At 44.2% G+C, this 24,457-nt stretch overlaps 1 protein-coding gene across 2 annotated transcripts in view; it reads right to left on the reverse strand.

Moving 5' to 3' along the window:
• Window positions 1-11,540: 11,540 nt before the first annotated feature.
• Window positions 11,541-24,457, reverse strand: part of FBXO36 (F-box protein 36) — a 96,307-nt gene continuing 83,390 nt past the window's right edge. For both annotated transcript variants that reach the window (XM_055300392.1, XM_055300391.1), the window contains exon 4: window positions 11,541-11,993. In XM_055300392.1, coding sequence (XP_055156367.1) covers window positions 11,805-11,993 — 189 coding nt within the window. In that variant the 3' untranslated portion in view covers window positions 11,541-11,804. The remainder of the gene's footprint in view (window positions 11,994-24,457) is intronic.

Genomic DNA, 24,457 nt, shown 5'->3' on the forward strand with positions numbered 1-24,457 from the left:
AAGTCTTTTCAGATAATTGTAGGGTTTTTTTAAAAGATTTTATTTATTTATTCATGAGCGATACACAGAGAGAAGCAGACACAGGCAGAGGGAGAAGCAGGCCCCCTGCAGGGAGCCTGATGCCTTAATCTATCCCAGGACCCCGGGATCATGACCTGAGCCAAAGGCAGACACTCAACCACTAAGCGACCCAGCTACCCTGTAGGGATTTTTTTGATACCATGCCAAAACTCAACACACTTGTATTTCTTACAGGTTAGTGGCAATGTGGAATCTGACACAGTATCAATGAACTTTTTGTACAATCTTCACATTAGAAGCCATTGATCTGTCTTGCACTTTGGTGAATCTTTTGCCCAGTTATGATTATGTAACATAAAGCTTTAGTCATTTGGAAAATACGGGTCCACTGAGTCTTATAGATCTTCCAGATGTTTTTATATTTTATACAGTGTGTTTAAAAATCACATGATCTTGTGTGGTTCCATTTAAATAAAAATATCCAGACTAGACCAATCCATAAGGACAGAAAAGCTTATTGGTGGTCGCCAGAGGCTGGGGGAGAAATGGGAATGGGGAGTGACTGCTAGTGGGCACTGCTAACAGGGTATCCTCCAGGCTGATGAAAATGTTCTGGAACTAGATACTTGTTGCATAATTTTGTGAATATATAAAAACCACCCAATTATATGCTTTCAAAGGGTGAATTTCATGGTATGTAAATTCTATCTCAATTGGCAAGTGGACAAGCTCATGGAGGTTGATATAAATTATCCAAAATTCTAATTTCCTTTTGAAAGCTTAAATATTATCATTGGCAACAAATACTGCAGTTATTTTCCTTGAAGTGACAGCCTCATTTTCAATAATGTGTCTGCCAAATATAAACACGGCATTTCATGGAAAAGGCACCAGTGAGCTTGCAGCTTAGTTACAGAAGTGTTTTTCCCCAAGACAACCATTGGACTTTGATTTACAGCAGCTGTGCTTTGTACCGACTTCCCATTTTGTCACACAGAATATTAAAAAAAAGATGTGGACTCAAGAGGAAAGACTTAATAAAGGTAAGGTGATGATAATTTTTACAGTTTCAACAAAGATAAGTGAATCCGGCCATTATTTGGCAGCAAACGCACGGCAGGGAAAAATACAATGACTTCCAGGACATTCTTCGGCCTGTGCTAAGGTGCCAGTAGTTTTGAGCCACCATTGCTTTTGCACCATCAGTGGAAACATCAACACAGTTGCTCTGGGATCAGCCATGAGGGTGAATAAAATTGTTCAATATTGTGAATGTTTCGGCACCACTTGAGTTTGTTTCCAAGCATTCCCATAAAAAAAGATCTGGGAGATGAGGGGATGCCTTGGGTGGCTCAGTCGGTTAAGCATCCAACTTTGGCTCAGGTCATGATCTCAAGGTCCTGGGATCGAACCCACATTTGGCTCCCTGTGCAGCAGGGGATCTGCTTCTCCCTCTGCCTCTGCTTCTGCCCCCATTCCTCGCTGTGCATGCCCTCTCTCTTTCCCTCAAATAAATAAATAAAGTCTTCAGGAAAAGAAGATCTCGGATTAGCTGGTGCTGATACCAGATGAACACAAGCAAACTGGTGAGTCTAGCCGCTTCTATTGATTTGTCCATGTGTATGACGAAAAGTACAATACCGCAGAGAAGATACTAACTCAGCCTTCGTGTTTGCAGCTAAATCTTTAATTTGACAAGCTACTGTATCATTAGAAAGTGGCACTGCTGTGATTCCTTTTGCTGACTCTCCATCCAGCAGGCATTCAGCAGCGTCAGCTGTACGGGCGCCTGTGCCTGTCTCCAGGCAGTTCAGCGCAGTCACTTCCCTGCGTGGTACTTCAATGGCTTTTGCATTTCTTGTTTGAAAGGCTGTAATGATCAATTTTTGGCTTTTAATGAACTCATCACATCTACATTTAAAATATTCACTTCCCTTTTCTTGAAACTCTGCATTATTATTCTCAAAATGGTGCCACAACTTTAAGAGGCACCAAAAAGGTAGAATTTTAACATCATAAAGCCAAGGAAAAGATAAATCTTGAGAAATAGTTTGTTTCATATTTATACTTTTTTTTAAAGTAGATTTCAGTTTCCTCTTTTTCAGCATCTTTAGGCTTAGATGGTGCAGCTGTGGGCTAGGAAAACAAGCTTCCTAATCTCTCTCTTTTTTTTTTTAAAGCAAATGATCCATCCTTGAATATAATAAAAAATAAGTAAATTTTTAAATTTTAGAATAAAATGCTATTAACTTCTAAAATCATGAGTTTTATATAAAGTTTAAAACTTATAAATTGGGCAGCCCGGGTGGCTCAGTGGTTTAGCACCACCTTCAGCCCAGGGCCTAATCCTGGAGACCTGGAATCGAGTCTCATGTCGGGATCCCTATATGGAGCCTGCTTCTTCCTCTGCCTGTGTCTCTGTCTCTCTCTGTGTGTCTCTCATGAATAAATAATAAATAAAATCATAATAAATAAATAAATAAATAAATAAATAAATAAATAAATTCTATAAACTATTTGGCAAATTATAATGTAAAATAAGCCGAAAGGTATAGTAACTATTGCTGTGTTTCCACATAGGAAGACTTCAGTATATCAAAATTATTTATTCCATGATAATGAAATTACATACATTCGGCAAGTATAACAAAGATAGCTGGCAAGAGCACAGTAGAAGTACTGAGAATGAACTGAAGCAGTCTCTGAAAAACAAACATATTTATACCCAAGCCTACTACCAAAGAATATTCTAGAAAACACAAAAATAGACAAGCATACATTCCACTAGCCATCAGAGCACTAGCACCATGACAGGTTATATAGCCTCTGAAACATTCTACTCTTCACTTGTGAAAGAACGAGGGCAGGGATGCCTGGGTGGTTCAGTGGGTTAAGTGTCTGCCTTCAGCTCAGGTCATGGTCCCAGCTCAGGTCATGGTCCTAGGATGGAGCCCCAGGTCGAGCTTCCTGCTCAGAAGGGAGTGTACGTCTCCCTCTGCTCATTCTCCCCCACTCATGAGCTTTCTCTCTCTCTCGCTCTCTCAAATAAAAGAGGAAGAAAGCAGCGTGTTTACGGAGTATGAACTTGCTGCTGGGTAGAGCTGTGTTGTGTTTACTCGAGCATCCCCAGTGCTGAGTCCAGGGCTTGGTGCCGAGTAACTAATAAATAAACAGAGTTTGGAAATGTGTTAACCAGGAGAACACAGGGTAGCAGCTGAAGGAGTCTCTTCAGAAGACTGCTGAGGGAGGCAGGAAGACCAGAGGACAGAGTGGGAGCACTTGGGGGTGGTAGTAAATGAAGAGTTAAAGAAGTTTGGTGGCTGCCAAGGAGAGAAACAGGATGGTACAAAGAAGGACAGTAGAAGTGGAAGCTTCTTTCAAGGAGGGATGGATACATGGAAGAAAAGGGATGGGGCTCTGTGAGGAGAGTCTGAAGGTGAAGGAAAACATGGAGATGGGACAGACCATGGTCCCTGCCAATGGGAAGGAGTGAGCACTGGAAATAAGGTATCATCCGCCTCTGAAGGTAGAAAGAAGAGAAGGCAGGGCCAAGACAGGGACATTTAAAGCTGGAGAGAAGGGCGCCTGGGTGGCTCAGTGGGTTAAGTGTCTGCCTTTGGCTCAGGTCATGATCCCAGGGTCCTGGGAATAAGCTGAACATCGAGCTCCCTGCTCAGTGGGGAGCCTGCTTCTCCCTCTCCCTCTGCTGCTCCCCTCCACCCTTGCTTTCTCTTTCTCTCCGTGTGTCAAATAAATAAAATATTTCTTAAAAAATTAGGAGACAAAAGATGCTGGAAAGTTTACACTGATAACTTCTGCAAAGTGGGAGGCAAAGTCTGAAGAGCCACTGTGAAGAGTCCAGGAAATAGATGAGACGAGAAATGGGCTGTTAAAGCAGTGGCAGGAAGCCAGAGGGGGCCTGGCCAGATTCTGTAGTGCACCAAGGCGGAGCATCCTAGCATGTTCTCCAGCGATGCTCTGCAGTCTGCAGCAGGGAAGAAGTTGTCTGCCAGTCCAGCAGACACTGAAGGCAAAAGAAGAAGAGCTGTCAGGTATCATTGAAGGTGTCACTGCTCACAGAGTCCAGAGACGGCAGGGGACCTCATACAGCCAGGGCTGTAAGAGTGAAGGGCTACTGGATGAAGAGGAAGAGATGGGTCTGAGCAGGCCCAGGTTAGAGCAGAGAGCAGAATCACAAATGCTTGGAATAAGTGGCTCCTCAAAGGGGAGCCTGGCCTCACCCCAGAAATCCCAGATGTGAAGGCTACAGAATCGCCGGCCTTGTTGGCCGTGTTGCAGTGTGGCTTACATGGACTGGAGGTCTCCAAAATCAAAACATTCCCAAAAACACAAACATTCCCACAAACAGGGAAATGAGGAGAGAATGCTGATGCTGAATTAGGAAGGCTGGGGAGCAGAAGCATTTGTCACCCAGGAAAGGAGAACCGAGTCATGCAGAGGGAAGAGATCACCAGAAGAGCATTAAAAGTGCCACAGATGAACTGTATGGACCTCCAACAATGACAAGCAGGGAACGTTGGGTTGAGGGTCTCAAAATGGCACTGGGGAGCCCCTTCCACTGTCAGGTGAAATAGTAAAAGGTAAGAGTCTTTAGGAGGGGCTGGTTCCCAAGTGGGCAAAGTGGCAGGAAGGAGAGGGGACTGAGTCTGAACGTCCCAGTGAGCCATATCCCTTGAATATAATAATAAAAAAAAAATCCCTTGCTTAGTTTTCTTGAAGAGTGTGTGAAGGCTTTGAAAAAGAATCAACTCCTTGTTTAAATGATACTTGTTGATAGAAAAAATGGACAATAATTTAATTCATCAAGAACACAGATGGAAAAATCCTCAACAAAATATTGTCAAACCAAATCCAACAATACATTTTAAAAAATCACTCACCATGATCAAGTGGGATTTATTTATGCTCAGGATGCAAGAATGGTCCAACATTCACAAATAAGTCAGTGTGATACATCACATCAACAAGAGAAAGGATAAAAAACATCATTTCAATAGATGCAAAAAAAAAAGCACTTGACAAAATACAACATCCACTCACGATAAAAACCCTCAACAAAGTAGTTGTAGAGGGAATATACTTCAACAAAATAAAGGCCCTATATGAAAAAGTCACAGCCAACATCATCCTCAATGAGGAGAAACTGAGCGCTTTTCCCCTAAGGTTGGGAACAAGACAAGGATGTTCACTTGTATTCAACATAGTACTGGAAGTCCTAGTCACAGCAATCAGACAACAAAAAGAAATAAACGGCATCCGAACTGGTAGGGAAGAAATAAAACTTTCACTATTTGCAAATGACATGATACTGTATATGGAAAACCGTAAAACTCCACCAAAAAGTACTAAACCTAATAAATGAGTTCGGTAGAGTTGCAGGATACAAAATCAATGTACAGAAATTTATTGCATTTCTATACACTAATAATGAAGCAGCAGAAGGAGAAATTAAGGAAATGGGCCTGTTTGCAATTTCACCAAAAATAATAAAATACCTAGGAATAAACTCACCAAAGAAGTGAAAGACCTGTACTCTGAAAATTATAAAATGCTGGCGAGAGAAACTGAAGATGACACAAACAAATAAACATTCCACGTTCATGCATTGGAAAAACAAGTATTGTTAAAATGTCTATACTACGCAAAGCAATCTACAGATTTAATGCAATCCCTATCAAAATACCAACAGCGTTTTTCCACAGAACTAGAACAGATAATCCTAAAATCTGTATGGAACCACAAAGGATCCCCAAATAGCCAAAGCAATCTTGAAAAAGAAAAACAAAACTAGAGGTATTACAATTCCAGACTTCAAGTTATACGACAAAGCTGTAGTAATCAAAACAGTATGATACTGCCACAAAAATAGACACACAAATCAAGAGAACAGAATAAAAAGCCCAGAGATAAACCCACAATTCAATTATATGGTCAATTAATCTTTGACAAAAGAGGCAAGAATATGTAATGGAAAAAGCTAGTCTTCTAACAAAAGGTGTTGGGAAAATTGGACAGCTACATGCAAAAGAATGAACCTGGACCACTTTCTTACACCACACACAAACATAAACTCAAAATGGATTAAAGACCTAAATGTGAGACTTGAAACCATAAAAATCCTGGAAGAAAGCACAGGCAGCAATTTCTCGGACATCAGATGTAGCAACATTTTTCTAGACACGCCCTCTGAGACAAGGGAAATAAAAGCAAAAATAAACTATTGGGACTACGTTAAAATAAAAAGCTTCTGCTCAGCAAAGGAAACAACCATCAAAACTAAACAACAACCTATTGAATGGGAGAAGATATTTGCCAATGATGTATCCAATAAAAGGTTAGTATTCAAAATATATAAAGCACTTACACAACTCAGCACCCCCAAAAAACCAAATACTCCAATGAGAAAATGGGCAGAAGACATTTCTCCAAACAAGACATCCAGATGGCGAACAGACACATGAAAAGAGGCTCAACATCACTCATCCCCAGGGAAATGCGAACCAAAATCACAATGAGGTATCACCTGACATCGTCAGAATGGCTAAAGTCAAAAACACAAGAAACAACAAGTGTTGGCCAGGATGTGGAGAGAAAGGAACCCTGGTGCATTGTCGGTGGGAATGAAACTGGTGCAGCTACAGTGGAAAACACTGTGGAGGTTCCTCAAGAATTTAAAAGTAGGACTACTCTATGACCCAGTAATCACCCTACTGGGTATTACAAAAACACTAATTTGAAGGGATACATGCACCTCACGTTTATTGCAGCATCAGTTACAAAAGCCAGATTATGGGAGCAGTCCAAGTGTCCATCAACAAGTGAACAGATAAAGAAGATGTGGTGTATATGCAGTGGAATATTATTCAGCCGTAAGAAAGAATGAAATCTTGCCATTTGCAACAACATGGACGGAGGTAGAGTGTATAATGCCGAGCGAAAATGAGCCATCAGAGAGAGACAAATATCATATGATTTCACTCATATGTGGAATTTAAGAAACAAAGATGCAAACAAAGGAGCAAAAAGAGAGACAAACCAAAAAAGAGACTCTTAACTATGGAGAACAATCAGATGGTTACCAGAGGGGAAGTGGGTGGGGGCATGGGGGAGATGGGTGAAGAGGGTTAAGAAGACATTGATCATGATGAGCACCAAGTAATGGATAGAATTGTTGAATCACTATACTGTACACCTGAAACTAATACAACACTATGTTAACTACACTGGAATTAAAATTTTAAAAAGAAAAAAGAAATAATTTAGTTCATCAAGACTTGGAATATTCTCTGGACAACTAAATTAGAATGGTCTCTTATCTTGTGCTCAGGGCCTAATAATTTCAAATGACCTTGGGCAAATCCTATCACCTTTTCAAATTCCATTGGTCAAATGTGGTCTTGGCTCTGAAAGGAGAAGTGATATGTGGCATTTGTGGTTAAGAACAAAGACTTTGATGCAAAAAAAAAAAAAAAAAAGAAAAGAAAAGAAAAAGAAAAAAGAACAAAGACGTTGGGGAGGCAAGTGGGGGGATGGGGTAACTGGGTGACGGGCACTGAGGAGAGCACTTGATGGGATGAGGACTGGGTATTATACTATATGTTGGCAAATCGAACTTCAATTAAAAAAATAAAAAAAAATTAAAAAAAAGAATAAAGATTTTAGGTATAGATCTAAATCTCAACTTTACCACTTATTAGTCATGAAACCTTGGGGAAAATGTCCTCTTTGAGAATAACTTCAGCTTTGCAGCCCATACATCCGTATTGTGACTACTTAATACTGCCATTGTCACGTGAAAATGGCCATAGGTAATACATAAACTGCACTCCGATGAAATTTTAATCTTCCGAAACTGGTGGCTGGTCAAATTAGGCCTATGTCATAGCTTACAGATTTCTGATCTATGAGACAGAAATAATAAATAGTCACTTACCTTCTGGGGTTGCTGTAAGAATTAAGTTCGTTACTACCTGTTTCCTGGCACCCAGTACACGCTCAATGAATGGAAGCTGCTATTATTATAATTTCTAAGTTTATTCCAACTCAATCCGTGACCATGGACCTATGGCTGAAAGACTTTCCGAATGTGCAGAACAAGTTCACAATTGAAAATTACTTTTCTGGAGATCTACATGGAAGGAACACAGATCTGGGAGGGAAACACGGAGTTCTCTGTGGCTCCCGGCCCTGACTCTTCTATGCTCTGAGGACAAAACACTGCTACCCGGGTGTGTGAGTAATCTCATTTCAAAACAATAAATAAAGGGGCACCTGGGTGGCTCAGCAGTTGAGCATCTGCCTTTGGCTCAGGTCATGATCCCGGGGTCCTGAGATCGAGTCCCACATCAGGCTTACCACGGAGAGCCTGCTTCTCCCTCTGCGTGTGTCTCTGCCTCTCTGTGTGTATCTCTCATGAATAAGTAAATAAAATCTTTTTAAAAAAACAAAAACAATAAATCTGTAAAACTAAGATAGCAATTCTTCCTTGTAAAATGACCTGATACATAGCATTATGCTTTTAACTGCCAGGACACGTTTTTCTTTAATGTGATGTCTACTCAGTGTTTTTAAAATCCAGTTGAAGACATTCATTGTAACTTGAAACCAACTGTTCAGAGTTGAAAAGCCTGGATATTATCCCACAGTGTATTATCTTAACACAAACTGAAGATAAATGTCATCCCACTAAGGCTCAGAGCAAAAAAACTATGCTGTGCAAATGTCTTATGTTTTTAGTAAGGTTGTTCTATATTAATCTTTGGCATCTTGGGAGTCAGTTTGGGGTAATGAATGAGGGCTGGTGACCATGTTGGACAGAAGCATCTGGGAAAATAATGATAAGTGGCGGCTATTGAGTTGTCCATAACCTCCGCTTCCCATTCTTCACTCCAGTCATGATCTCAATCTGGGATGCCTGGGTGGCTCAGTCGGTTCGGCATCCAACTCTTGATTTTTGGCTCCAGTCGTGTGATCTCGGGGTCATGGGATCAACTTGTCACCCTCCCTTCTCCCCTCCCCCTGCTCTCTGTCTCAAACAAATAAACAAAACCTTAAAAAAAAAAATCCTAATATCAATCCTAAATTCTCGAGTCTACTCAGTGCACCACATTTTGGATTCTGTATAACTGGGATTGAATGCACGTACTACACTAACTTGTTCAGGAAAAAAAAGCAATAACAGAACTTGATATTAAGTAAAATGTATTTTTTTCTTTTTTAGTTTATGAATTTTCGCATCTGCTGTTGAGGAGTTGTTCTTACAACCCTACACATATAAATCATCAGAAAATATCAGCATTTTACTATTACAATGGTAAGTGAGAACAAGTAGAAACACTTTTAAGAGACAAGAGAGGCAAGATTATAAAGTGCTGTGGCATTTCACTCTGAAATGGTATGTCATACGCGGAGCGGAGTAATTCATCCACATGAGAGCTACCTGTAGAGGCAGGGAGGATCACCATAGCTATCCGTTCCCATCCGACGGGATCAAAGATGAAAAATTCCGCCAGAGAAGGAGGAACAAAATGTTTCAACAGCTGAAGATAGGAGTCCCCAGCAGGATTTTAGGTTGGTGATATTGTTGTGGATTTTTCTTACCAGCCCCCCCAAAAAATTATAATAAGGCACCCAAATTATTTGGGCTCATAATCACTGGAATAATCTAATAATGTGTTATTTTAACTATTATCAGTAATAGTCAACGTATCGATGACTCATTTTTCATGGTTATCTACTGCTAGCATCTATTTTTATGTTATAGTATTTTCTGTAGATAGCAAGAGTCTTCAAATGGCCACATTTGTGTTTATTGAGTTATGTTGAATCTAGAGTGCCGTGCCTGCCCATAAGCTTTCAGAGTCTCCGTTAGATGATTAAACATAGGAAATGCTTAAGCTGTTGACATATTTGCATCGATGTCACGAAGGAGCTGTAACTTTATATTTATGTCATTACCTTGCGTACCAAAATGTGCCTACACACAGTGGTTGCCCACCCATGGTATTAATCAGAAGTCGCTGAAGGGTGAAGTCCCAGGACTTTGGGGAGACACGAAGGTGCAGAAACTGTGCAGAAGTGCATGCCTACCCCCCCGCTGGCCGGTCACCCCATCACCCTGGGTGGGGAATGCAGCCTGGCTCTCTCACCAATTAAACCTTTGCTCTTTGCTTGGACTACTTCCAGACACGACTTTGACAGGTTCCTTATCTGCCAGGAAGCAGACTGAGCTCGATTTCACAGATGTCGCTGGAAATCTATGACTGAGTTTTAAGGGTGTGAATGTGAAGGGGTGGGGGTTAAAAATCTGGTTTGATATTAACACAGGTTTAGTAAAAGAAAAAGGAAAGAGAAAGAAAGAGAAAGAAAAGAAAGAAAGAAAGAAAGAAAGGAAAGAAAGAGAAAGAAAGAAAGAAAGAGAAAAAAGAAGAAAGAAAAAAAAGAAAAAAAAAAGAAAGGAAAAGAACCTGCCACTTAAGCCGTGGCTACGAGCCCTTCAGAAGGATTTCAGTGGAGGGAACAGACTATGCAGGAGGCCTCGAGGCATCACAGGAAATCCCTCTGCCCTAGCAGGTGGGGCATCTATTATTTCTTCCAGGCACTAAAGTGCAGGTGGCGGGAGGGAAAAAGAAATGGTAACAGTTAATAAGGGGATGGGCGGCTGACAGCTACCTTTTTCTGTAGCCTAAAAGGAGTCATCAGATTATTTGCTGCCTTGAGTGTCATTGTCCGGGGTCCTTCATCCTCGGGAGAGCACAGTAAGAAAACAATTTATAAATCACCCATCTCAGGGAAGTAGAGTTTCCTCCCCCTAAAACTGTACTGTTTTTAACCCCTTTTCCAAGTTAACAGACTAAAACTGTACTTAGGTTTTTCACTCGGTCACCCACAGCTTGTGATCTTAAAAATCCCTGGTTAAACCTTAAAAATCGCTGGTAGCTGGGGACCCCTGGGTGGCTCAGAGGTTGAGTGTCTGCCTTTGGCCCAGGGCCTGATCCCAGATTCCCAGGACCGAGTCCCACTTCGGGGTCCCTACATGGGGCCTGCTTCTCCCTCTGCCTGTGTCTCTGCCTCTCTCTGTGTGTCTCTCACGGATAAATACATAAAATCTTTAAAAAAATAAGAAAATAAAAGTGGTAGCTGTCCCTAGTCCTTGGGGTGGGGAGGGGTGGGCAGCGTCCCTGTAAGGAGAGTTGATAGATTTATCCGACAAGGCGAGGCCCTGGGAGAGAGGCTGTGCGAGCAGGAGGTGGACTTTGCTCCAGTCTCGCCGTGTGGCCGGATCAGAGGTTGTCCACAGGGATGGCAGCTGGCACCGGAGCCCACGGGACAGGGATGCAGGGAAGAGAGCTGGGAAGGCGGCTGGGCCCACCCGACTGGCTCACCGCTTCCTGAGGTGGGGGGGTAGGAAGGGGCGGGGGGGTGCACTTCAGAGATCCTTTCCAGTGCCTCGAGAAAACCAGGTAGTGAAAAGCTGCTAATGATCATTTATTGTCGCCCTCTGTCCAGCAGAAGCCCCTTTCCGCAGGCGGGTGGGTGTCCCAGGCTTCCTGCCGCCCAGCCCTCTGCTGGGACCACGGATCTGACCCCCCACTCCGGGGGTGGGATGGGATGGGGGGGCCGGGGTTCAAGCAAGGCCCAGTCGGGTTTTGCTGCACCTGTGTGCAAACCCTGTAGGCTTTTCCGATGGGGGGAGGAGAGTTGGACACAGAAGAAAAAACACAGCCTGGCGCCAAGCCCCCTGCGGGCAGGAACACGCGACCCTACAGCTGGCTGTTCCTGTGGCTTCCTTGCCCCTGTCTCCTCTTGCGGAGCCGCCGCTGCAGCTGCAGCTTGTTGGTGAAGAACATCTGCCTCCAGCCCATGTCCTCGGCCAGGGCCCTCATGTCCGGGGTGACGGTGTCGCAGGCCGACAGCACGATCTTCTCCCACAGTTTGTCACACGTGCACAGCTGCGGGGGGACCGTGAGACACGGGTGAGGGCAAGGCCATCTACCCCCGAGCCCCTACCAGTCCCTGCTGCCCCGGAGAAACCAGGTGCGTCCTGCCCCCTCCCCTGCCTCGTGGGGGAAAGGCAGGTTCCTCGTGGGGGAAAGGCAGGTGCCTGAGGGACCCGCAGGACGTCATTCATGCATTAAACCAAGTCCCCAACTGGTTTAAGATGAAAAATGCAAGACAGCCCTACATAGTACATACGCAATACGCGGCTGCTGATTTACATACACGACATTATACTATCCATTTCCAATTAACCACGGAACAGAGGCTACCACGGTGTGTCCATGGGCCTTCCATCCAGTGCGGCAGTCGCTGACACCTGCTAAGCTCGTCTCCCATTTTATTTTATTATTATTATTTTTTTTTTTTAGATTGTATGTATCTATTGGAGAGAGAGGAAATAGCGCACGAGGCGGGGGAGAGGCAGAGGGAGAAGCAGGCTCCCCTGTTCCATGCAGGGAGCCTGATATGAGGCTCGATCGCAGGACCCCGAGATCATGACCTGAGCTGAAGGCAGGTGCTTAACCCACTGAGCCACCCAGGTGCCCCTATTATTTTTTTTTTTTTTAAGGAGGCTCCACACAGGTCTTGAACTCAAAACCCAGAGATCAAGACCTGGGCTGAGAGCAGCCCAGATGGTTCAGCGGTTTAGCGCCGCCTTCAGCCCAGGGCCTGATCTTGGAGACCCAGGATCGAGTCCCACGTCGGGCTCCCTGCATGGAGCCTGCTTCTCCCTCTGCCTATGTCTCTGCCTCTCTGTGTGTGTGTCTCTCATGAATAAATGAAATATTAAAAAAAAAAAAAGACCTGGGCTGAGATCAAGTGACTTAACCCACTGTGCCACCCAGGCTTGAACTCACAACCCAGAGATCAAGACCTGGGCTGAGATCAGGTGACTGAACCCACTGTGCCACGCAGGGGCCTCTTGCCTCCGCTGTTAGCCCTCCCTGAAGCCATTTCTCCGTGGGCTGGTCCAGCTGACAGCTTAGTTCACTGCAGGCTGCTTAGTGGCAAGCGGCATCAAAAGGCACAAGTGGCCCTCAAACAAGCAACCAGCACATCTGACCTGCACCCGTTCCTGCTGCCAGGGCCCCGTGTGCAAGTTTTGCTCCAAGCCCCATGCACAGGTGATGTCACCATGCACCAGAGTGGCCTCCACGATTCTGTGTATGCGATGGGCCCATCTGGCACATGGCAACGTGGGCCGTGCTCTGGGGGTAAAGTTCTCTGAGATGTTCCTCTGCGGTCTGGGGCTTTAACTGGAAGCCATGAAGTTAAGGACTGATAAGAGCCCTCTGACCCCAGGTCTGCACCAGGCCTGTTTGCCCTCCCTCCCAGTTCAAAGTTGCCACAGGTCGGCTTCCATTTACTCAGGGCTTTCTGGGAGGACATTTCCAGTTGGCACCATTATTTATAGCACCTACCCTCATCTACTGAACCCTTTCAGGGTGCAGATTTCCTGACCCCTCACACAACATGTCCCCAAATCCTTCCTGAAGGTAAATCTTCCGTTGTATTTATTTAGTATCACTAACCTCGGCATTCACCATGGCTTTTTGGCATATGCAATGGGAGCATTTAAAGGTGCTTGGGGAAAAAAGGAAAAATAAATTTAAAAATAAAGTAAATAAATAAATAAAGGTGCTTGGAGGGGCATCTGGGTGGCTCAGTCAGATAAGTGTCCTGCTTCTCTCTCTCCCTCTGCCGCTCCTCCTGCTTGTGCTCTCTCAGTCTCTCTCTCCTGCTCTCTCTCTCAAATAAATAAGTAAATAAATAAAATCTTTAAAAACAAAGAAGAGGGTGCTTGAATATTTGGGGCTCCTGGGTAGCTGAGTCAGTTAGGTGCCTGACTCTTGATTTCAGATCAGGTCATGATCTTGGCTGGGGTCATGATCTCAGGGTCCTGAGATCGAGCCCCATGATGGGCTCTGTGCTCAGTAGGGAGCCTGCTGGAGAGATTTTCTCTCTCTCTCACCCTCTGCCCCTCCCCCCACCCACTTGTGCTTATTCTCTCTAAAATAAATAAATAAATCTTAAAAAAAGGGGGGGGCATGGATATTTGGTGTTACACAGAAGTAAGTCCAGGATATGAAATGTGCTCTATAAAGGGTTCCCAGTGGGCCTCGGTGACACACACTCCCTGGTTCCATCCTTCCTGTGCCAGTTGTGTGCTCTGGGAAGCTAATCACCAACCCGATTTCTTTCTTTCTTTCTTTCTTTCTTTCTTTCTTTCTTTCTTTCTTTCTTTCTTTTTCTTTCTTTCTTTCAGATTTATTTATTTGAGAGAGAGAGAGCATGAGCAGGAAGGCAGAGGGAAAGGGAGAGAGAGATCCTCAAGCAGACTCCCCGCTGAGCACAGAGCCCCACTCAAGGCTCAATCTCATGACCCTGAGATCAGGATCTGAGCGAAACCAAGAGTCGGTCCACTTAACTGACTGTGCCACGCAGACACCCCCTATTTCCCTTTTCATCAGTTTCATTCAGCGGTCATTATTCATAAAAATCCAGAAGTGGAAAGACCTAGGCATGGTGGGCAAGCCATAAGGAGCTCAGAGTTCCTATAAACCAGTAGTACAGGGTACACTGGCCTGCTCGTCCCTTCTGCTCAAGCCCCTCCCAGACATGCCCCTGCTGTAGGAACCTCCACAGGGACTTCTCATAAAGAGGCAAAGAGAGATGGCTGGGTGGTTCAGTGGTTGAGCATCTGCCTTTGGCTCGGGTCATGATCCCAGGATCCTGGGATCAAGTCTCACATCAGGCTCCCTTTATGGAACCTGCTTCTCCCTCTGCCTAGGTCACTGACTCTCTCTGTGAGTCTCTCATGAATAAATAAATAAAATCTTTAAAAATCTTTAAAAAAAAAAAAAGGAGGCTAAGAAAAGCAAGAAGCCTGTGGACCCTTCAAAGATCAATAACTTATGGAGCATATGTTAAGGGCAAGAAATTTTGTGTTCATTGCCTTATTTATTTATGTCTATTTATTTCATGAATTATTTACTGCAGTAAAATAATCTGAAGCAATCTCCTATGGGATACAATGATGGCAAGTAGGGCACTCAGTCTGTTTACACACAATGTTGCTGAAGAACCCTGGATGCAAGGAAGGCAGATCCTGTCTAGAATAGGCCACGATCCAGGGAGGACAAATCTCTGCTTCCTCCATCACTGAAGGGCCCAGTATTACTTAATCACCTACATCAAGTCAGTGACTGGACCCCCCTCCCGCAGTACAGCCCTTTATTGGGGGGCTCAGTATCAGTCTCTCCTTTACTCCTCTAAATCAGAGGCCAGATTTATCTTGATAGGAGGAAGCTATTGTTGCGGCCACATACAGGCCCCATCCTTGCCACAGGGCATTTTGTTTATGAACCCAGCAAACAGTAGGGTGGCTGGGGAAATAGGCCCACTGACATCCACAGAGCAGAGCATCTTACCCATCTAGTTACTGACAACTTCCTCTGCATTAAGTGCCTTTTGATTAGGAACTTGGGTCACAAAGACCTCTTATCCTTTGGCTTATTCCTAGAAGTCCATCCAAATACCTCTTCCCGGGATGCCTGGGTGGCTCAGTGGTTGAGCATCTGCCTTTGGCTCAGGGCGTGATCCTGGAGACCCGGGGATCGAGTCCCCCATCGGGCTCCCCGCATAGGGCCTGCTTCTCCCTCTGCCTGTGTCTCTGCCTCTCTCTCTCTCTGTGTCTCATGAATAAATAAATAAAATCTTTAAAACAAACAAATACCTCTTCCCTAGGAATCATTGCTAATCTCCAAATCTGGTTCTTTTCAAGACTAACCATCCAGCCAAAACAGTAGCTTTTGCTCAGTAGAAATCCAAGGGCTGTTTTTCAAAAGCAAAACAGTTTTCTACAAACGAATTCTTGTCTTTACTCTAAAGCACTGGGCACAAGCTATACCCTTCCCAGGAAGGCAGGCCACAGGTCCCAGCAAGGATCCAGACAGGCCTCAGCCCTGTGAGCTGTGGACACTTGGAGCATCACTGAATCTGCTGGATCATGAGAAGCCAGTGGCACAGCTGCTTACAGCACCATCCGGACCAGCAGTTGGGCCCCACTACCATTGGCAGCTTTAGGGCTACATGGAGAAGCAAACTCAAATTGTGTATGTACCTTGAAAACTAAAAAGGGCCCACGAAGAGCTGTGGCTGCCTTCCTATCATAGGAATTAAATCTATGGCCGTGGATCTTAGGTGATTTACTGAGAGGGCAGGCCTCTCAGTTTTTGAGCAGCTCATCTCCACCTCCTTGGCATACACATATCTTACCACAGCATCTAAGGTGTCTGATACCTCTTGCTCATCAGCATGATGTCATCAATACTGACCGGAACGTAGGAAGGTGACAGGATCAATAGCTCTGTGATATGAGACCCACAGCTAGAGAACTACCATAATCCTGATGCGAAATGAAGAAGGTACACTGTCATCCCCATGCGGGGAAAGCCAGTCTATTGTGGTGTTCTTATTGGCAAGTCTAGGAAGACATGAGGATGGCGTGCGAGGGGATGGTGGCAAGAGAGAAGGTGAGAGCTGCCAGACTGTAGATACATCTTGAAGGCGGAGCTCATAAGACTTGCTAATGAATTAGATGAGGAGTAAGAAGAAAGAGATGAATGATGGGCTTGTTGGCTTGAACAGCTGGGTGCATGGTGTTGCCAAGGGCCGAGAAAATAAGACTGGGGGAGAAGCAGAATTGGTAAACGGGTATGTGGTGGAGGGGAATATCAAGAGGCCTGGTTTTGACATGTTAAATCTGATGTCTATACTACACGTAGGTGGAAGCATTGAGTGTACAATTAGACTTAAAAGTAAGGAGTTCAAGGGGGGCAACCTGGACTGGAAACATATGTTTGAAAATTATCAGTGTGTAAATACTATTTAAAGCCCTGGGATTAGATGCTGTCGTGGAGGTGTGACTGGGGAGAGAGAATGCCCAGGGAGGAGCTCTAGGACATTTTAAGATTAAAGGAGACAGAAAATAGAAAAGTTTTCATCAAGGGAGACTGAGAATAAGGAAGAAAATCTGGATGGCCATCCAATGTCTCAATGCTGCTGAAAAGAGAGGAATTTAAAACTGGTGGTAGGGTGCCGGGTGGCTCAGTCAGTCGAGTGTCTGCCTTTGGCTCAGGTCATGATCCCAGGCTAACACACACACACACTCTCTCTCTCTCTCTCTCACTTCCCTCTCTCTCTCAAATAAATAAATAAAATCTTTTTTTAAAAAGCATCCAGTCCTCTGGTATTAAATATGTTTAAAAGAAAATATTAAAAAAACAGCGAACTGGTGTTTTTTCAAGATTGTGTACAATGGCGACCTTGACAAGAGCCATTTCAACGGCACAGTGAGGATGAATGCCTGGCTAGAGTGAGTCCAAGAAAGAACAAGAGAAGAGGAAGTGGGTATAGCAAGTACAGACACTCTTTGGGGGGGATTCTGTTTGACTAGCAGAATGGGAAATCAGGTCAAGGCTAATTTTTTAATTTATGGGCCAACGGAAATGATCCAGTAGAGGAGGTAAAAGTAGGGAAAGGGGGAGCTGCGTAAGCAAAGTAGGTGAACAGAGGGGCTGAAATGCACAGGTGGATGTGTGACCACAGGTAATAACAAGGAAAATTCTTACCTGTACCAGGAAGTTCACAGAGTTGATGGGTAGAGGGATGAGGCATGTAGACCAGGAGAAGGGACAAGGGGCCATTCTCTGGTCACTGCTGCTACTTCCTCAGTGAAATGAGGAGACACAGTATCAGCTAAGACTGAGGAAGGAGGAGACTTCAGGAGAGAGAAGAGAGTCTAAAATAGACCTCTTGGAGGATAAAGGAGAGTAAGAAACTCAGTTTCTTAGACAAAAGGTATTTTATGAGTAGGATGTAGTCATCGGTTCTGAGTCGGTTCTTAATGCCAGACATCTGCTCACAAAATATGGTCCCGAGAAACACAGAGAAGAGGAGGAGCGAAAGGATGAAGGCCTCTTGTTTCTAGTATTGAAGATGTTAAAGCAAGGAATTGTGTTCAAGACAACACACTATTATGATCCTGCCTGCGAATATATGAATCTTGATGTGTTCGCTGCTCTATTCTGGGTATCCAGTTTGTCCAGAGCTAGTGGTGCTAAGCAAACATTGCACCTGTTCTCTCATATTTCCCTGTCTCCTGTAGGTAGGTGGGGCTGTAAAATTAGTTCTGGTCAAAGGGCTAGGTGTAGAAGTGCTGTACCAAAACATAGTACGTGCACCTCCAGCTGCCTCTTCCCTGCCACAGTGTCCGAGGAGACGGCGCGTTCCAGATGGTGCAGTACAGGATGGTGGCATCTCTAAACCTGAGTCCCTGAGGGACTTTGTGGAGCAGAGCCCCCTACCAAACTGCAATGGGTAGGAACTGTAGATGAAAAAACAGCTATTATTGTGTTATTGTTAAGCCTCTGGGGCTTAGGAGCTGTGTGTGATCCCAGGTCATAGTCTAAACTTAGTCTCTACTGAGTTAGTGTGCAAAGCTTTTGAATTTTTCTAATACATATAATTGTAACATATATTAATAATTAAATATTAATTATATACTTATATAATATATAATAATGTCTAATATATAATATATAATATATTTAATATATAATTATATATTATATTAATATATATTTAATATATGATGTATAGTATATTTAATATATAATTAATATAGATAATATATGATTATAATATATTTGCTTATATATAATTATATATTTATATATTATAATATAATAATATAATATATAATAATATAATATATAATTAATAATTATATGTTATATTATTATATATTATATTAATAATTATATGTTATAAAATTATTTACGTACATATATAATTACATAATATTTATATATAATTATAATATATAATTTATTTATATATAATTATATACTTAATTATATATTATATATTAATATTAATAAGTAATATATATAAAATTGTAATTTAAGGGTGACTACAAGCTTTGACCCTTCAAGATATGGATAGGTTCCCCCTTTTTTTTTTTGGATAGGTCCCCTTTTTAAAAAGATTTTCTTTATTTATTTGAGAGAGAGAGTGAGAGAAAGGAAGTATGAGCAGAGGGGAGGAGGGAGACGGAGAGGGAGAAGCAGACTCCTCAATGAGCAGAGAGCCCCATGTGGGACTCGATCCCACGACCCTGAGATCATGGCCTGAGCTGAAGGCAGATGCTTAACCGACTGAATCACCCAGGTGCCCAGGGCCCCTTCTTACAGTGAAACTCACCCAAAATGGAGTCACTTCATGTAATCCTATCAGTTAAATGATAAACTGGTGTAGGCTTGAGCTCTCTTCTGACATTATCCCTTCTGTTAGTTTAAAATCCATGATTGTTCCTAACTCTGGAAAACGAACTAGGGGTGGTAGAAAGGGAGGTGGGCGGGTGGTGGGGGTGCCTGGGTGGCGGGCACTGAGTGGGGCACTTGATGGGATGAGCACTGGGTGCTATTCTATATGTTGGCAAATTGAATACCAGTAAAAATAAATTTATATTAAAAAATAAATAAATAATAAAAAAATAAAATCCATGATTGTGAACATGGTCATTGGGAATGAGGCACAGGCAAATATATAAAGGTACACGAAAAGAAGAGCTAAGCGATCACTATCCCTACAGATACCATGGCATCAAGGATAACAAAAATTTTGAAATAGCCTAGACCAAAAAAATCTGACACGTATCTTGGGAGGGAGGAGGGCCCCACTGGCTGCCTTGCTGCTCATGGATGCTTCCATGTGGCCAGAGGCAGGGAACACTTTCAATGCAACGGCTTGTTGTTGCGGCACCTGCCTGCTGTATTCCTGTCTTCTGAGGAGAGAGAAAAAAAAAAAGTGTTCCGGTACTTACTTCCATTTTATAAAAGACCCATCTTTTTATGCTCTTCAGGTACCGAAGCAGACAGGTGACCTAGCAAACACAGTTCACTTGAATCCTAGCCCTACTAGTCCTGGGCATGACACTTAATTACTCTGAGCCTGTCTCCACATTCAGCCTTGGGCTGGGTCATCGGAGGAGCAGAATGAAGTGATTTCAGCCCAGCTACTCTGCCGCAGAACCTCCCAGGCACAGCACTTGGCTCCAGTGCTCACCGTCGGTGGACTTTATCTGAGCCTGTTTCCTTCTCCATAAAATCAGGACAGGATAGTCCCTACCCGTCCACCTCCCAGAGCTTGGGGATTACACTGAATCACATGCATTCGGTGCTTCGCACACAGTAGGCACTCAATACATGGTCTGGTTAGGATTATGTGGAAACGATACTAAGGTGTTAGTGCCGATCAAGAATAACATGGGGTCAAGCATGTGGAATATATATAATGAACAAGCCCGAGAGGGCAACAGAACCACTGGCTACCTCACCCATTTCTCAGAAAGAGGCCCCCTACGCAGTGAGCTGCCACTGGGCAGACAGTTCAGGGCCATGGTTGGGAGTCTGGGGAAAATTTTTAAGAAAACCCATCCATTCGCAGAATGGGGAAATGGGAAGCCAAATATGAGTACAGAGAGAGCAAGGAACCACATATTTATGGACAGTGAATACTGTGATTAAGTCATTCATGTTCACAGAATTTAAGGCCAGGGAAATGTTCTTTCTCTTCTGATCTGTCATTTAGATGAATTTAAGGATCGGAAGTGCCAAGACATCTATCTGCCCTCCATCCAGTCATGCAGACATCTCTTCACAACTTATATCTGCCAAGCATGGAAAATACTAGAGAAGACAGATTCACAATTAAATAATCACAATAGGCCCTGTGCTGATGTTGGAATGATACTAACAAGGCCAAACTTGAGTTGAATTCAGACAAAACCTTGTACCAACTACAATGCTGACCATCGGGCAGCCTGGGTGGCTCAGGGGTTGAGGGTCTGCCTTTGGCCCAGGGCGTGATCCTGGGGTCCCGGGATCGAGTCCCGCGTCGGGCTCCCTGCATGGAGCCTGCTTCTCCCTCCGCCTGTGTCTCTGCCTCTCTCTCTCTCTCTCTCTCTGTGTCATGAATAAATAAATAAAATCTTTATTTTTTTTTAAATTTATTTATTTATTTATGATATTCACACACACAGAGAGAGAGAGAGAGAGAGACAGAGACACAAGCAGAGGGAGAAGCAGGCTCCATGCACCGGGAGCCCGATATGGGATTCGATCCTGGGTCTCCAGGATCGCGCCCTGGGCCAAAGGCAGGCGCCAAACCGCTGCGCCACCCAGGGATCCCAAATAAAATCTTTAAAAAAATAAAAAACAACAACAATGCTCCAGAACAAGTTCTAGGATGTTCTAACCTTCCAGATCATAGAAACCAAACTGAAGGGAACTGGATCCAGCCATGCTCTCATAGGGCATAGTCTTATTATCCCCGATGGTCCCCTGAGCATCCAGCCCTGGCCAGCGAGAGGTCAGGAGAGCAATTGCCTTCACCCCCTAACCTGTGGGCTTAGACATGGTACGATTAGCACCACACCAAAGGGTTGATGCCCCAAAAGTTTCAGAGAACATAGTAGGTGGGGAAGCCCAACTGCTTCCCTTATCTCTGGGAGGCAGGCCTGAGTGATTACCAAGCATCCCCTCACCCTCCCCCACCACACACACACACACACACACACACACATGTTCAAAGGAGCTGGTGCTTGCTCCTGCCCTGGACACAGTCCTGCCCTGCCTGTCACCACCACCATCTCTACCGGTCTCTCATAAGCTGCACCCCGCCCTCAGTACCCGGATCGGAACCCACCCCAGCATTCCACAGCTGTCTGAAGGGGAACCATGTGTGCCCCCGATTCCTGTCCTCTGACCATGGGCCACGATTTCAGTTCACTCTGTCACCCACTCCCCACCCTGCCCGCAGGCCCAGGCAGCCAGGCATTCCCAGGAGCACCACCCAGGGGCCTGGCCCGGGCTCTGCCCTCCTTGCTCCCCGTCATCCTAGCTTCCTTCTGGGGATGGGGGAAACATGTAAGCATGACCCCTATTTCAGGACACCATTACTTCCAGCTTTGAGCAGAAGGCAGCCAGGATTTCTTATTTTTATGCTTCCCTATACTTTTATGCTACTCTAAAAGTACTCTAATAAGGGAAAGGAAGGAATTCCAGATAGAAATGAATGATATAACAAAGCATAATCACTTAATATCCTTTCTGCATGTATATCAAAGTCAAAAGTATTACACGTTCACATAATGGTCACTGTGACGCAACAGCACTGGAATCTTCTGCTATTGACAGCCCCCTGGACATTCTGACATCAGCGCAATCATTTACTATCTTATCCCACCTTCAACGGTCCTTCAAGATCTAATTTCTCTACTCAGATCACAACACACTCTATATATAAGCAACAAGGGAAACTCTCAGAAAATGTCTTAATATTGAAAAATGAAAAGGATCGGCGGATCCTCCTTTCGAAGATGTGAACTCTAACACGAGGGTAGATGACTACCCCGTCACCGGCACCATACGTGTCAAGACATCAGTGTACCTCTTGTAATGAAGACTATGGAAGCAAACTATTGAGATTTGGAGGCAAAGGAAAGGATTCTCAAAAGAGAGCTGAAATGTCCACCACCGTAACTTCATTTGGGGCTCATATTGTAGACTGGAAATATTTGCAGTATGTTTTACATCATAAAGTGGTCCACAGAACGCCCCCACCTAGGATGCCCAAGCCCTGGGGCTCTTTGCTTGGTAGATGCCAGGGGAAGAAACACGAGGTATTGCATCCGGACTATGGGTCCAGCTGCTCCGCTCATCGTGGATTTAGCTCCCCCTGGCGGTGGTGCATGAACTTAACACACCTGGTGCTATCTACAAGTTGAAAGGGATCCTAGGGCTGATCTGGTTAAGACTTCTCCTTTCACTAATGGGGACATTAAGGCTCTGAGAGAATAAGGGTGCTGTCCAAGGCTCCTAGTAGGGAGTGGCTGGTCGAAGAGTGGAACCCAGCTCTCTGTCTCGTCTGATGTAAACACTTCACGATGCCTGTACACAGTGAAGATAGGAAAACACCTCACCCCACTTCACCCCACCCCTAATCTTCCAGACTTTGAGAATCTCTTGAAACCTTTTCTCTGTACCATTTTAATATCAAATTCTTGGGCTGGATTCAGAATTGGGTTCCTGTAAACACAGGCAAACACATCAAGGGCACAGATGCTGGGTGCACCTCAGACCTTGCCAACCCCTTACCAGGGTGTGGGCCTGGCATCTCTATTTTCACCTGCTCCCCAGGTGCTTTGCCTACTTGGCCAGACTTGGGAATCACGCTCAGAGGGAGTTTGTAGCTGATCCTGAGTCACAACCAAGATGACTATATTTATACACCAGTCACCATCATCTTACCCTGCCTGGGCTTCAGCCTTTCATCTAGCTGCAGAGGTTCTTTGTGTCTACTCTGCTGTGGTTTGCAGAAACAGGTGCGCATTAGGCCTGGTGCCCCCTAGGCCAAGCCAGCAGGCCCCCAGGTAGGTTCCTTCCTGGCAGCATTGCCTGACAGGAGCTTGCCGCAATCCCAGGGCTAGCCCTCAGGATGACTTTCCAGAATACCATGACATAGGATTCACCTTTCAGAGATGTCCTCATATTAGCCAAACTCTTGGAGGATGCCTCTTTGTTGTTCACCATGAGAAATACAACCAGGCTCTCGGGTGCTCATCCGTTGGAGGCTCTGTGGTTGGATCAGCATGGAATCAGAGCAAGAGCAGATAGCGGGAGTTAAGAGAGGTGGGTTTGAAGCAGGGCATTCCTAGGAAGGGAACAGCATAAGCAAATGCCAAAGGCTAGATAGGCCAAAGAGATCCTACCCGGAACACAAGAGATGGCCAGAAGAAAAGCCAGCAGAGAATCCTGGATGCAAAGATGGATCAAGAAGAGGAAGGCCTGAAACAGGCCATTTAGATGTGACAATGAAGGGGTTACTGTGAACGAGGCCAGGGATATTAGGGATATTTCTGAGGCATGGACAGAGGGAGAAAAGGGAGGTGAGATGGGCTGACAGTAGACTAGTGGCTTCGGAATTCAGGATGTCACAAGACCAGTGAAATTTTTAGAAATCACACAAAACAAAAATTAAGAACCAAAATAAGGTTACTGGGTTTTTAATTTTTCCAAGTAAGGATAATCTGTTACAATGATTATTTCATAAAAGAAGGGACATTTTAACTCTCTCCAAAATAGAGGGAAAGTTATGTTGCCTAACCTCCAACAAACGATGACCATTTAGGCTGGCTCAGTCGGTGAAGCGTGAGACCCTCAACTTCAGGGTTTTGAGTTCAAGCTCCACATTGGCCATGGAGCCTACTATTAAAAAAAAGTCATTTCAATGGAAAAAAAATTGGCTTGATAACAAACTCTTTGTATCTCATTTACTTACTGTCCTCATT

The sequence above is a fragment of the Nyctereutes procyonoides genome, unplaced genomic scaffold (genome assembly GCF_905146905.1).
Source record: "Nyctereutes procyonoides isolate TBG_1078 unplaced genomic scaffold, NYPRO_anot_genome, whole genome shotgun sequence".
NCBI lineage: Eukaryota > Metazoa > Chordata > Mammalia > Carnivora > Canidae > Nyctereutes > Nyctereutes procyonoides.